At 50.8% G+C, this 14,136-nt stretch overlaps 2 protein-coding genes across 6 annotated transcripts in view; one reads left to right on the top strand and one right to left on the bottom strand.

Annotated features, from left to right (window-relative positions):
* Positions 1-8,587, top strand: part of cdkl5 (cyclin dependent kinase like 5) — a 34,867-nt gene extending 26,280 nt beyond the window's left edge. For 2 of the 5 annotated variants that reach the window (XM_086144284.1, XM_086144283.1), the window contains exons 13-21: positions 352-1,175; positions 1,253-1,593; positions 2,631-2,732; positions 2,989-3,094; positions 3,209-3,341; positions 4,540-4,645; positions 4,962-5,123; positions 5,750-5,998; positions 6,085-8,587. In XM_086144284.1, coding sequence (XP_086000410.1) covers positions 352-1,175; positions 1,253-1,593; positions 2,631-2,732; positions 2,989-3,094; positions 3,209-3,341; positions 4,540-4,645; positions 4,962-5,123; positions 5,750-5,998; positions 6,085-6,492 — 2,431 coding nt within the window. In that variant the 3' untranslated portion in view covers positions 6,493-8,587. The remainder of the gene's footprint in view (positions 1-351; positions 1,176-1,252; positions 1,594-2,630; positions 2,733-2,988; positions 3,095-3,208; positions 3,342-4,539; positions 4,646-4,961; positions 5,124-5,749; positions 5,999-6,084) is intronic. The other 3 variants (XM_086144286.1, XM_086144287.1, XM_086144288.1) reach the window with 3 other exon arrangements.
* A 1,168-nt stretch (positions 8,588-9,755) lies between these two features.
* rs1a (retinoschisin 1a) lies at positions 9,756-12,832 on the bottom strand. Its single transcript, XM_086144290.1, has 4 exons — positions 12,717-12,832; positions 10,365-10,506; positions 10,035-10,230; positions 9,756-9,954 (listed from the first exon to the last, which is right to left on the bottom strand). Exons 1-4 carry the CDS (start codon positions 12,742-12,744, stop codon positions 9,802-9,804), a joined length of 519 nt encoding a protein of 172 aa, XP_086000416.1. The 5' UTR covers positions 12,745-12,832; the 3' UTR covers positions 9,756-9,801.
* Positions 12,833-14,136: the final 1,304 nt, after the last annotated feature.

Here is a 14,136-nt window from a genome sequence, read left to right as displayed (position 1 = left end):
TTTCCATGAATTTTCCCTTTTTTTGACTCGGCTTTCCAGCCTCTCGATAACTGCGGGGTAACTCGTAGATTTCCCTCAATACCACCTGTTGGGAAACCGTCTCATCAGACCGCTGATGGGGAAACACTGCGATCTAGCGGTGGGAAGCCTTGACACTGCGGCTGCGCCGAAATGCATTCTGGGAATTGTAGTTTATTGTCAACCGCGCCTCGGACTCTTGTTTCAGGATAACGATAATGCCCTCTTAGCTCATCCAAACTAAATAAAATGACGTGACAACAACAGAAAGCACTCTGGCATCCACCCAACCCTTAATTTTTAACTGTTTTAAACATCCGTCTGTTCCACCAGGAGTCACAGTAAGAGCTCGAGCCGCCGCTCCAACAGCAAAGAATGTTCAAGCCTTCCTCGCCACGGAGATCTCCATCATCTCGGCAATGAGAGTTTCCTAAATGGTAATAAACCCGCCCCGTCCAGCTTAAGTCCAACACTTCACCCCAAGAGCCAGTACATGTCCCAGACCCTCAATCGTTCCGCCTCATCCAGCAAAGACCTGGCTAACAACAACCTCCCGCACCTCCTCAGTCCAAAAGAAGCCAAAGGCAAGACAGAGTTCGACTTTAGCTTAGGACCTTCACCAAAGCTGTCAGACCAGGGACACGGGGCCAAATACGGCCACAGCAAGCCCACTTCCTCTCGCCCTCAGCAGCAGCAGGGAGCGCGTCACACCTTCCTCGAAGGCAAGACAAACACACTGCAGTCTGGAGGAGAAAAACAACACGGGCGGCATTCCCACAGCATGGCCGACTCTGCCCACGGATCCATGTCCTCGTCTTCGAAGAGTTCCGCCTCCTATCTGAGCCTGTCCAAGAGCCACAGCGCTCTGAGCGACGCCAAATCCGTAGGGAACCTCAGCGACGGCAGACTCCACCCGGACGATCCAAACTCCAACGCGACAGCTGGGGTCGGGCCCGCCGCCCGCTTCTTCCCCGCCAGCTGTCTAGACCTCAATGCACCTTCCGGTCCCCCGGTGGCGCCTGGCAGCCCCTCCAACCGCCACGGCGATCGCTCCGGGCACAGTCCTGCTTCTCGCAGCGGCGGCAATGTACGCATGGAGAGCAGCACGCTGGACTCCTCCTCGAGACACAAATCCAGGCATAAATCTCTGGCACCAGGTAGGGTCGAGCGGCCAATATCGCCACAGCAAAAGAGAATGCATGTTTTTGATATGAATCTTTGCACCGGTGAACAGAGGATCCCAACGCTCCAGAGCTCTTGGACCCAGGAGGAGCAGGGATGCCCACGACTCACACCCTGCCCTCCCCGCACGAGTCCTACCACTACGGCCTGGGCTACACCTCCCCCTTCTCCTCTCAGCAACGGCCGCAACGCCACTCCATGTACGTAAGAAGAGAGCGCCACAGACCTCACGGCGTGGAGAGCGGAATGGCGGGCCTCCCCCCTCCGGGCCAGGCCATCCCGACCCGTGCCAGCAGCCTGCAGCTCCTCTCCCCTCAACTCCAGCATCGGACCACCCTCGCCGGGCACTCGGTGAGCTCCTCCAGGGAGGACTGCACCGAGGACATGACCAGGGTTAGTGGCCCGCCGTCGCAATCCTGCGGATTTGCTCAGAGGAAGCATTCGCTCTGAAACCCTTTCAGAACTCACAGTTGTAAATAATTTTTTTTTTTTTTTTTTTTTTTTTGCTGATAGTATCATAAAAGGGAGTGTAGCATATATTCGCAAAGGGATATGCAGTGTTAATTGCAAAGTACGTCATACTCGGATCCCTCTGCGGTTTTGATTAAATCCATTTCGGGGGTTCAGTGAGCCCCCCCCCCGAATCAACCTGCATCAGATCCCTGTCTTACCTGCACAGCCGGTCAACTCCCAGAAACATTAGCAAACAAGCGCAAAAAGCACGACATACCAAAAAAGAGTGGCGGCCCCAGTGACCTTCAAGACAGAGATCGTGTCATCATTAATACTGTGTGTCAGCGTGGAAACAAAGGTAGCTACCGCTTAATGGCGGCGCAAAGGTTTAATATCCTGCAGGCTGTAGACACTTCTTTTAACATTGCAGTAATCAGATACAGAACCTGATAAAAGTAAATTTCAGGCTTGTTTCTTTGCCTCTTGCATGTGTGTGTGTGCAAATACTGGATTTATGACTTGCATGGCTGCAAATTCTCACTCCGGCAACTCAGCGGAAAAGAAAAATAACGACAAAGACAAAAGAGACACAAGTCGGACGTGTGACGATGGGAGAAATGTCCGTCCGACGTCACCCGCGGGCCAGAAAAGGGTGCGATGGATCCGCCCGGATCCAGGTGATAAAATCAAGATCCTGCAACCGGTGACGCCACCGGACGTCAACCGCTGCCGGTTATTAACCGACCCTCTGCCCGGAGGTGTCAGACAGAGGGGATTTTGGGAATCGCGGGGCGACTTTCGAAGCACGTCGACGCGTTCCTGAAAAATGTAAAGATTGTTATCCAAAGATTGTCATGTGTGTTTGTTTATGTGTGTGTGTGTGTGCAGGGATTGCCACTGTCCCGCACTATCATTTCCACTGCTTCACGTTGCTTCTCCCGTCCGCTTTGACCTGCGACTGTCCGTCTTTCCAACAGAGCGAGCAGTCCCCCAAAGACATGAGCCGCCTCTGTGCCCCCATCAAAGACTCCACGAGGGACAACATTGCCGCTTTTCACTCTCAGCGCTCTAAAAACGAGGTCCGACCCCCTGACTCCTCCCCGCCTCCGGCGGACTGTAGCTCCTCTGCCCGCCGGTTTCTGTAGCCTTTTTGCGTCTGTTACTCTGGTCAGCAATTGTCGTCGCTGGTATAAATGTAACCCCACCTAACGCTCCCGGGTGTCTTGTGACGTGAGCCGATCGGGGATGTGAAAGCCGGCGAGCGGTGATGAAGATGAGACGGCGGACGAATGCGGACTTTTATTTTCATCCCGTGTGCGTGTGCGTATTGTCCAGGTCCCCATGTATCACGACCCTCACGCCGAGGACGGGGGTTCCTCCAAGGAGAACCGGATGATCTTCACCGAGTCCATGCCTCGGAGGGTCGGCAGCTTCTACCGAGGTGAGGAGCCGGACCGATTCTGGGATGGGGTTTCCAACCGAAGCGCAGGAAGTGTGTGCGATACGTCCAGGCCTTGATAAGTGCAGTTATAATTCTTTCTCCGTTTCCCCGCAGTACCTTCCCCCCGCCCTGATAACTCGTCCTTCCACGATGCGGTCGGGCAGGGTCGAGGGCCGGTGGTGCCCGTGGTACCCGGCGACCCCGTCGCCATCGCCAACCACTCCAAACGCCAGACCGCTTTCGACTGGTGAGAGTTTCGTCTCCGCCGTCGGAGGGGTGTCAAAATGCAGGGGTGTCATTTTGGAGTTTGGCCTATTTTGATGTCAAGGGGGCCGGACGGGTAAAATCATTACCTGCAAGTAACACGAAGTTCAAATTTTTCCTTTGTTTTAATGTAAATGAGGTAAACAGGTAAGTTATAAAAATCTTTATAAGTAATGAACTGTTCCTCTAAAAAATACACGATGATCTAATATTAAAAATGAATATTAAAAAAAGAATTGATGAAATTACACCCTAATAATATTGTTGAGTTAAAAGAGAAAATCTTGCAACTAGAAAGAACCTGTGGGAAAATTTGCAACTAGAATTTATTAGAAAATTGACTGGTAACATGTATAAGAGGAGGATTAATGTTTGCAAGGCTAATAATGGCTATTCTAGTTTTTAATTTAGCTGTTCATTGTTTTTTTTTTTGCTATCGTTTTTGTGGTTTTTATAGAATTTAGAAAAGATCGTTTGAACAATGTCACCAGACGTTTTTTCCTCAAAAAAATCATTTGTTTTCAAATTTTGAGGCAAAAAAGTTGCTTTTTCAATTTTTCCTTGCCCTTTTTTTTTTTTTGAAACAGACTGTATCAAACCTCCACATGCATGTGAGAAAAAAAGCACGGGCCGCACTAAAGCAAAGATTTGATTCCAGGCAGGGGGCCACAAAATATTGTCCCAGGGGCCGTCAGTCTGAAATCCCTGATTTAATGTGTTTAATTCTAATGTAGAACTGTGAGAGAAAGCCTTTCGTTTGTATTCCCCCTTTCTTTGAGTTTAAATAATCAGGGTATTTTTGTCTTCGTCACGCGGTTTTGTCTGGAACTGGAAAATTACCTTGCAGAAATCTGACAGCATGTGATGCTATTGCTATCTTTGTAAAAAAGAAATGAAAAAATAAAACAGCAATAGATCAAATTGGACCACGCGAATTAATGTTTCAAGTTAATTCAAGTGCCGGCTCTATTGAATTGTGCCTAATCAAGGTGAGAAAGCGGTTCAGGTTCACGGCTGCAGGGACGGCAGGAGGATGAAAACACAGGAATAAACCAAAGGCAGGTTTAGTTCTCGAGAGACGACGTGCGGCTCGAGCGAGAGCGCCGGATGACAAACGCACGGAGTAAATCGAAGTAACTGGGTTGCAAACACGAAGTCACGTGAGCCCCCTTTCTCTGCAGGACCGCCGCAGAAGCAATGGCCATGAACCCCCCCGAACCGGCCAAGGAGAAGGAGAAACAGGGCTTTTTCAGGGCCATTAAAAAGAAAAAGAAGAAAACACAACTAGTAAGGACTTTTGTATTCATGTTTTTTTTTTTTTTTTCCATTTTTCCTGCGCGGTAAATCGCAATCAAAAAATGATTGATATCGCTGTGCGGATAATTCATGTTTTTTTCCTGGTTTTCCAATTTCTCATGCCGTTCTTTACCCGTTGCTGCGTAACATCGAAATCTGGGGCCTCCGGACTTCTAACGCACACGGCGTTCCTGATTTGAACGTCTCTGTATTTACACTTGAGCTCGTACTGTGCTTGAAAAGGGGTCGCGGCGTTGGCTTCTCTGTGTGCTCTCAGAGCTGTGGTTGTGCGTCTTCTGCTCCACAGACCGACATGGAGGACGGGAGGAACCCCAGCATCAAGAAAAGCCTTTTCCCCCTCTTTAGCTCTAAGAATAGCTTAAAGCACAACTCAGCAGTCAAAGTCCTACCTGTAGTGGCCTCGCCCATGGTACAACACCAGCCTGCCGCGCCCTACCCTGCCTCGCCAGTAATCTAACACACCGCACCCAAGGCTGCATGCCAACTCACACACTCACCGGGTGGTCGCCCGGGTTTTTGAAATCCTCTCAAACGTCCCCGCGACCTAAACTGGCTGAGCAATATCCGCAAATTGAAAGGATTTCAAATGTGTTCCCTTACTGCATGATGTGTGTGTGTGAGTGTGTATGTGTGTGTGTGTGTGTGTGTGTGTGTGTTTTCATCCGTCACGTCACGCCGTGGTGTCGTGTCACGTGGATTCGGGTTGTGTTGAATTCACCGTCCTGCCTATGAGGTGACACGTGGGAATAAAAAAAACACTTTTATCCAAACACATTTAGTGAGCAGAGGCTGATCATCATACACACACACACACACACACACACACACACACACACGCACACACAGAAAGACTCACAGAACATCAAATGGATGCAAAGTCCACCAGCAGCCCACGAACTGTCCCTTTAACACAGAAAATCTTTGCAGAAGCAGTCAATCAAGTGTCATCACATCCATACTGGAAAGGATGGATTGATCATTCTGTGTGTGTGTGTGTGTGTGTGCGTGTTTGTGTGTGTGCGTGTGTGTGTGTGTGTTATACTCTTATTTTGTTTTTTTTTCCTCCCCTGAAAGGTCCCTGGTAACGGACAGGAACACCTGTCCCTGCAAAGGGGCTCCAAGCCGTCCTCTCATCACGGCAGTCGGCGGAAAACCCGGGAGCGATCCCGGGACCGGGACCGGGAGCGGGAGCAGAGCCGGGACCGGGACCGGGACCGAGAGAGGGAGCGGGAGAGGGAAAGAGAGAGGGAGAGGGAAAGAGGGAGGGAGAGGGAGAGGGTCAACGACTGGCCGCCGGACAAGCCCGTGGACTCGCACTCTCAGGTGCGTATCCCCGCCCGACCCCCGTCGGCCCCCGAGGTCTTCATACGTGCACGAGCTGATCACACGCGTGTTTCCGTTTCCCGCAGAGCCAACCGCTCAAGTCCCTCCGCCGCCTCCTCCACCTCTCTCCTTCCTCCTCCAACCAAGGACAACCTCCTCCTCCTCCTCCTCCGGACCTGCGCTTCCAACCCCCTCTCCCCAACCCGGCCCAGCCCTCCGCCAAAGCGGGTTACCCGGAGGGTCGGGGGCACGCGGAGAGCCGGGGTCACCCCGGGGTCGGCGGCTCCGCCCAGGCCAAGAGCCGCAAGGCCAGCTACCCGCTCCCGGGACAGATCGAGTCCAGCTGGCACGTGTCGGCGCTGCAGCGGGCCGAAGGCGCCCAGTTCACCCCCGAGCAGCTGGGCATCAAACCGGGCCAGAACGGACCCACTTTTACACGTGCCTCCCGCACCAGGATGCCAAACCTCAACGACCTGAAGGAGACCGCGCTGTAAAACCCCCCCCCACCCTCCACCCGCAAAGCTGCACCGCGCTCAGTACGCCTCCGTCCCGGAAGAGGACGTCGTCTACTACGGCTCAAGTTTACATGAAACCCCATTTCACCGGATACGCGTGAAAGGCGCCGATGAGTTGACGCTCCGGTTCGAAATCATCACACACACACACACACTCACATACACACACCGACAAAAGGAAGGGGCCTTGTCCCCCTGGCGGTGCCATTGCAGAGTGTGTTATCCTGCGAATGCCGAGCAGGAAAACACACCGATCCGGGAGACTCGGCCTCTCTGCTGCCCCCTTCTGGTCACATGATGCAACTGCAACCCAACTAACAAACTCAAATGTTTTTCAAGCTCCGATATTTGATAACACACACACACACACACACACACACATACAAGCATACACAAAAAAATAATAATTTATATCACCATTATTTATGGAATATTTATTTGTTTTAAATTAAAGGATATAAGCTATAAATGACACAGTATGTAGGCTATATGGGAATATCATAAGGTAATATAGAATTAAATGTGTAACTGCAAGAGCTTTAGTTTCGACAAAAAGAAAAGAATAGATATTTACGTGTTGATAATATGTCACGAGGAATATTTAATGGTGAATGTCCTTTCTGTTCAAATTTGATATGTTATTACAAATCTTCATGTTATAACACTGTTATTTTTCCCTATGTTTCTTTTATCAAGAGGTGAAGAGATATTTAAGAAGAGTCATTGCCCAAAGTAGATATACATATATATATATATATATATATATATATATATATATATATATGAAAAATAATAATTTTGCTTGTCAGTTTACGTCGTGGCATCACCCCTCCCTGTTTTTTGAAAGTAAGCCTCATCCCAAGTGTCCGGGTTCTTTTATCAGGGACATCGGCTTTTCGGCTGCCGCGTTGATTTCGTCAACAGCCTTAACATGCAAGCGACGGGCGTGGAGCGTTCATGCCGAGACGTTTTAGCGTCCCGGCCCCGATGGTTACTTAACCCGCGCTCTGGCCGTGACCTCTAAAAAGACGTTCGTGCAGAGAGCGTCTCCTTCCATCATCCAACCTTTCTCAGCTCAGAACCAAAAACATCCAAACGGTTTAAACACCACCGTTCTTATTTTCGTCTTATTCCGGGGGCCACCCGTCCCTTCGGCCTCTATCTACCTGGTCAACTTCCGACACATCCGACAAGAGCCAGAATGAGTTCTTCCCGAGTCGCCACAGTCTGATATAACAGTAATAATAATAGTAATAATAAGAATAATAATGAAAGTGTGTGTGAGATGTGTGAAATGAAACGGGGTATTTGTATTTATCATACATCCTCCGGAGATTGTCGGTGACTACTCCCGCTGTCAAATCTTGGATTTTGGTCCAGGAAGGAAACACGGGAAACGTTTACATTTTGCCCTAAATGCTTCTTCGTAAAACCTCATCTGGGTTCGGGTCTTCATGGTCACAGCTCCCCGACGCCGACAGCCATCATTTTCATCGACTCAAAGACCACGGGTTGCTCGGATTTTTTTTTTTTTTTTTGCAATCCCAAGACGTTAGTGGACCAAAGAGGACGTGCGGGGTTCGAAACCACGAGGAGGTGAAAATACGAACTTAGATAAAGTTCGTTCTACCAGACGGCCCGTCGAAAGCAATAACATCCAGGAAGGAAGAGGGCTTAACTTATCGGGAGGAATTTCCAGGAGGGGAAACAAGTCATCGGAAACGTCTACGTTCATCAGCCTGCCGTGTGTGACCTCACTGGAACGGCCCCGTGTCGTCATGGAAACCACGATGGCCCGAGATCGTACCCGACGCGGGTTTGTTTACATCATTGGCCGGTGGTGAACGCGTCTGCCTTACATCGACCCGACGACTCCACGGGAAGGGAGGCTTCGACCGCGCCCTGCCTTCTTTGAATGTGTTTCCCCAAGCATCACGCACACACACACTCACACACTCACACACACTCACACACACGTTGCTCATTCAAGTGTCTCCCGCTGGAGTAAATAGGGAAGGACTGTATCCATGCTGAACGACGATAGGGTCTCATAATAAAAGCAAACTGTACATTTTTGAGGGGCTGGCGTGTTTGATTCGCGGCGCAGAGCGGAAATAACTTTTTCACCCGATCCGGCTTTCTTTTTATTCGTTTATTTAATCACGGAAATAGTTTGACATGACCATTAAAAAAAAAAAAAAAGCAGCTCCATATTTTTATTTAAAAAAAAAAATGGTCGAAGTCTTAAAGCACCATGGGGAAAGTGGAATGAAACACCGGGACGTAAACAGGAAGTAAACAGGAAGTAAACACTCAACACGGTTTTCGTTTTTTTTTTTTTTTTTTATAATTGTCTGAAGTTAAAGGGCCATGGACGTGGAGTCTCGGGAAGAGTAAAGATGGGAGAAACTAATTTTCTAGAATTCTACAAACATCGTCCGTCTGGTCGGCCAGTCGGCGGCTTCAAACTGTGGACGCGCTTTCTGGTTTTTTGTTTTTTGATACTAACCCCCCCAAATATAAACTTCCATTTTAAAACACAAATCAAGCCTTTTTTTTTCTGATTATGTTTAGCTGAAAGTGTGTGTGTGTATGCGCGCGCTTGTGTGGCTTGACCAAATGTAATAACAATGTAATAACACCAACATCATGTAATAACTCTGCCAAGATGATAAACAGCTCCAGCGCAGTATTCAATCGCTTTCCCGACGATGAATATTAATCAACGCGGCGGCGTCGCCGTCGATCCTCCCCGACAAACAAGCGTGTCGCACTTCTAAATCGGGTTAAACTACAATCAGTGTCGTAAATATGTAATAACACAAGAACACAAGGGAGTTACAGATCACACTAGACACATCCAAAATAACCAGGCTAACTAATCATTTTCCCAGCTTGTGAGAAACGTGATAAAGCCAGACCGGGAGCGTCTGATGAGCTCCTCGTCTGGGACGGGCCTCCGCGTTCGGCCCCTGCGAGCGCCGCTTCCATGGCGACGGCGGCTCGCCCTCTCCCGGGCTAATTATTGCTTCGGAAATACGGCGTTCCGCCGGGAACGCGATAGCTTATAAAGAGAGCTGCAGACGGCAACGCGGCTCGCCGTGCATGTATAAAAACACGCCTATTTAAAACGCGGTCAGATAGCTTTCGAATACATGGGTTTTAAAGAGGAGATACGTACGAAATGGGAGGGAAACTGAGGCGTCTCGTGGAGGAGGAAGGCCTCAAGGACGGCGGGGACGGCGGGGGGGAGGGGAAGACGGCGGGGACGACTGGAAGGGACGGGCTTCAGGAGCATTTATTCATGCAAAGCAGCAGCTCCAGACGCAGGGCGATGCGCGTGTGCCACCCCAGGGGGAGGATGCGGACGTATCGGGCCACGATGGGCGGTCGCAGCAGGTTCTGCACGGACGAGGAACGGTCCGAGTTTCCGTAAAACACCTGCGGCGGGAGGAGAGCGCAAAATGAGGAAGCGGAAAACAAACGTGTGCGGAGAAGTCGCGGAGGAGGCCGCCGCTCACCCGGTTGTTCCCGGTCTGGTCCTTGTAGAAAATCCAGTTGAGGGTTTCGTCGGTGCGGTACTGGACGCTGTACTTGGTGACCCACTCGTCGGCGTCGCAGCGTCCCTGGGTGAGGATGCCCGACACCACCTGCACCTCCTGCAGGTCGATCTGCAGCCACTGGCTGTTGTCCTGGAACTTGGAGAGCCAGGCGCAGCTGACGGGGAAGGGAAGGGTTCGGGATCAATCGATATTTATGCCTTTTGTACCGATCGACATGTTTCCTAAGAGTCAGGAAAAGTCGGTTTTGTGTTAAATTTGTGAGTAAAAGATCCCCGGGCGTTGACCTACCCGAAGCCCTGGCTGTTGAGCCGGGCCTTGCTGGGCAACCAGGAGGAGAACCAGCCGCTGTACTGGTCCTGGTTGGAGCAGGTGATCTGCTCAGGGCTCACCGAGCCGGCCTCGAAGCCCAGGGGCCTGTGGTACGGGCACTCTGCGCCACACACACACACACGCACACACACACCAGATCGGACGCATTTAAAAAGGAGCGGCGTGAAGGATTTAGACCACATGGGTCAAACTCAAGGTCAGCGGGCCAAATGTGACCCACCATGTGATTTTATGCACCGCGCGAGAACGTCTTAAAAGGCCCGATTGTGTTAAAATAAATAAGTCAAATGCGTGCGTTGACCAGAAACTACATTTCCCCAAATTCACGCCGATCATGAAGCATCAGCATCCTGCTGTTAGATTGCAGTGTAGCCACATCAATGCAATTTTCAAGTTGAAATGAAAAATACAAATGATGTCCAGAAAGAGAAAAGTTGATGCAGATGGAAGGCTGTTTTAAGAAAGATGGGAATGCATATGTATCATTTTGGATTTGATTGAGTAATACATTCACAGTTATTTAACATTAAGGAGTAATTACATTTATTTTACATTTGCTTACATTTATACTGGTACCGTTACACGTGGCCCTTTGAGGGCAACCATGATGCTGATGACACCCCTGATTTAGAGGGATAAACTGCAACCTCGATTGCAAAATATTGTATTTCTCCTGCAACTACCACTGCACAGGCGTGGTACTGTGGTCAGAAGTATTTGCAAATTCATTAAAGTACATCATAACATTATCATTATTACTACATAACATAATATGTATAGGATTATCTTATCTACGCCAGTGTTTCCCAACTGTTTTTGAGTCACGGCACGTATTTTATAAACATACCAAAAATATATTAATGAAATGGTGTACTTAATTAACTTCTGGCCCAGTTTGGTTGAACACAAAGCAGCTATTCTATCACTTTCATCGTATTGTCTCAAGCTCACGACCGGAGCGTCCCGATTGAGCGCTTTGTAATTTAAAATATTTATCCATGGCGTATCACTGGAAGCGTCACTAATTCCTCTGCTATTTGACCACACAGGTTCGTTGGCTTCTAGTGGAAGCGCATTTCATCGTCCTGCCCGTCACTGCGTGCCGCTCACATAGACGAACCAGGACACATAATTCGCGTTGAAGAAAAAAATTTTTGGACCGATCGGGTGAAAGCGGGCATTTTTCCTCGGCTCGCCTGATGATCTCCGTGGTTGGGAAACACTGACGAACGTTGGAATCGGAGCCAGAGATCGGTTGTCGTTTTAAAGTTTCCCGTGAGCGTTTTGTTACTTGTTCCACACCGGAAGGCCACCGTAGGTCCTCCGATGGCGGCCGAGGCCCCGGGTGTTGTTATCCGCCGTCCTCACGCCTCCCGCTGTCAGCGGCCCCCAGCCTGACCTACATCCCCTCCTAAAAGCTCTGGCGTTTTAATTCAGAGATCAGCGATGTCCATTAGGCGGGAGGCGGACAGATGGCCGCGCTTTGCTCCCGGCAGCTTTAGCGCTTCGCGTCCTCTCCCGTGTTTCCCGCCGCCAATCTGTCCCCCCCTTCCTCCGAGCGGAGAAAACACATCCACGCCACGAGTAACGCTAAAAGACGGGCGGTATGAAGTTTTTTTTTTGTTTTTTTTTTTCTTCCGTGCTTTGGATTAAGACAGATGGAGCGGGGATGCAGGCTGTTTTAGAAGTAGCTGCTGCACTTTTGTTTACAACCGGATTAATCCTCTGTGACACACGCCGGCGTCCTGTCTGTCTAATCCCCGTATTATGATGCACACAGCGGCAGCTTCTGTGTGAACCGGCAGATAAGTGCTTACATAACCGCCATAACGGCCCCGGAGTCGGACGTTCTAGGTGAAGACCAACAGGTCGCGCCCTGGATCTCCATCACCACCTTGAAAACCGTTTCTTCCAGTCTCATCCAAAAACATCCCGGGAAATGATATTTACGAAGGAAATTTCGGAGCATTTTCAATATTGCAGCCCATCGATGTGAACCTGCTTCCTCTTGGGGAAAAAAATACCGCTTTTCACCCAAAAAGCATCGTCGGGAAATACAGGCGAAGCAGGACGGGAAGGAGAAGGAGTTCTAATAAGCCAAAGATCTGGGTCGTGATCTGGTGAATCAAGGGGGGGCCGCCGGAGGGTCGCTGTGGAGGTCCGGCGGAGCGTGTCCGCCACCGCCGCGTCCAATCTGGAGTCCGGTGCACTCATGAATGCGCTAATATGGGCCGTCCTTCCGAGTCGGTCCGTCACACACACGCTCAAACGATTTTAACCGCGGTTTGCGCTCTGACCGGCGACGCTCACCCGGCATGCAGTCGACCCCGCGCACCATGGCGGGGCCGGCGGGGGCTCCGAAGGAGGACGACTCGGTCGGGGATTCTCCTCCGTCGCAGTCGCATTTGCAGGACCTGCTGGTCCAAGCCTCCTGGAACGGACGGGCATCGGGTCAGGCGGCGGCACGAACCGCTCGGGCTCGCGTCACGTCTCACACACACACACACACACAGGCGCACAAATGCCAATCATTCACCTCCATCTGTGGGTTTCAACACACACAACAACACACAGGTTTCCGCGGCCCGTCCATACCTCTTGGCCGCCGACGGCGCCGAAGGCTGGTCCGGCGGGGGGGGGGGGGGGGGGGGGGGGGGGGGGAGAAACAAACCAGCGTTAGGTAAAAAACGGATAAATAAGAGAAAAATCAGGGGTCGGAAAATCATTCAGATCGGTCCGGCGCCGCCATCGTACCGTGAGCTGCCAGGAGGAGCAGGGCCAGCCGCGCAGCACCGAGGGCCATCTTCGCAAAACCAGACGGAACCGACTCCAGACTGAGCGGCCGAGCCGGCAGCGGTGGAGAGGCTGGGATTATATTAATCCACGCCGCGCGGACGCTCTGCCCTAATGCCGTCCTTATCTGACCAAGCCCCTCCTACGTCCGCCGGGTCGCCGCCGAGGGTCCGTGGAAGTCGGAGCCAAAAACCCCCGCGGGGGCGGGGGGCGTCCGGTGGCCGATGGCGTGACAGATTTGGCCTCGGTGTGCGTGCGACGCGGGGGAGGAGCGGCGAGGCCGGAGCGGGAGAGGCCTCGGCCGCGGGGCTTACAGTTCCTACTCCACGATTAAAAATTGCATTAATATCCGGATTCATTGTATTTGAATGGGACGGGGATTAGAAGCAATTTAACGCAAAATGTGCAGCTGCTGCAGGTCGGCGGGTCAGAACAGGCTTTTCCAGCCTTTTTTTTTTTTTTTTTTGCTTTTAATCTCTGAAAAGCTATATTCAGGAGAGAGGGGGTGGTTTTTCTCCCACAAATCAGGCAGAGGAGACGCGGAAGCTTGTTCGTTTGTTTGTTTGTTTATTTGTTTGTCGTTCTCGCTTCCCGACGCCGGGGATATGAAGAGGCCCCGGCGTCACGCTGAGGGTTTCACTCCGCGGTAATTAACACTAATTGAGCAGAGCTGTTTTCAATTAACGTTCATTAAAATACTCCTTTTTCAGCCGAGGCTCGATTTCCGCTCCTCTCTGAAGGGAACGGCTGCCTGAGGAGTCGGTTCTGTGTGTGTGTTTTTTTTTATTTTATTTTATTTTCCCCTTTCTTCTTCTTTTTGGGGTGAGGCAGCGCCAGGAAAGGAATGAAGGCTGTTCCCTGGGTGGAACCCCGGAGGAAAAGGAGGCCCGGCAGAGGAGCGGTTCGAGCTCACGCCGCGTTCTTCTCCTCTCGGGAG

This window comes from Fistularia commersonii, chromosome 3 (assembly GCF_037954325.1).
Source record: "Fistularia commersonii isolate RoL2024-O1a breed Wild chromosome 3, RoL_Fcom_v1.0, whole genome shotgun sequence".
Taxonomy (NCBI): Eukaryota; Metazoa; Chordata; class Actinopteri; order Syngnathiformes; family Fistulariidae; genus Fistularia; species Fistularia commersonii.
This window is presented reverse-complemented; position numbering and strand designations above follow the sequence as displayed.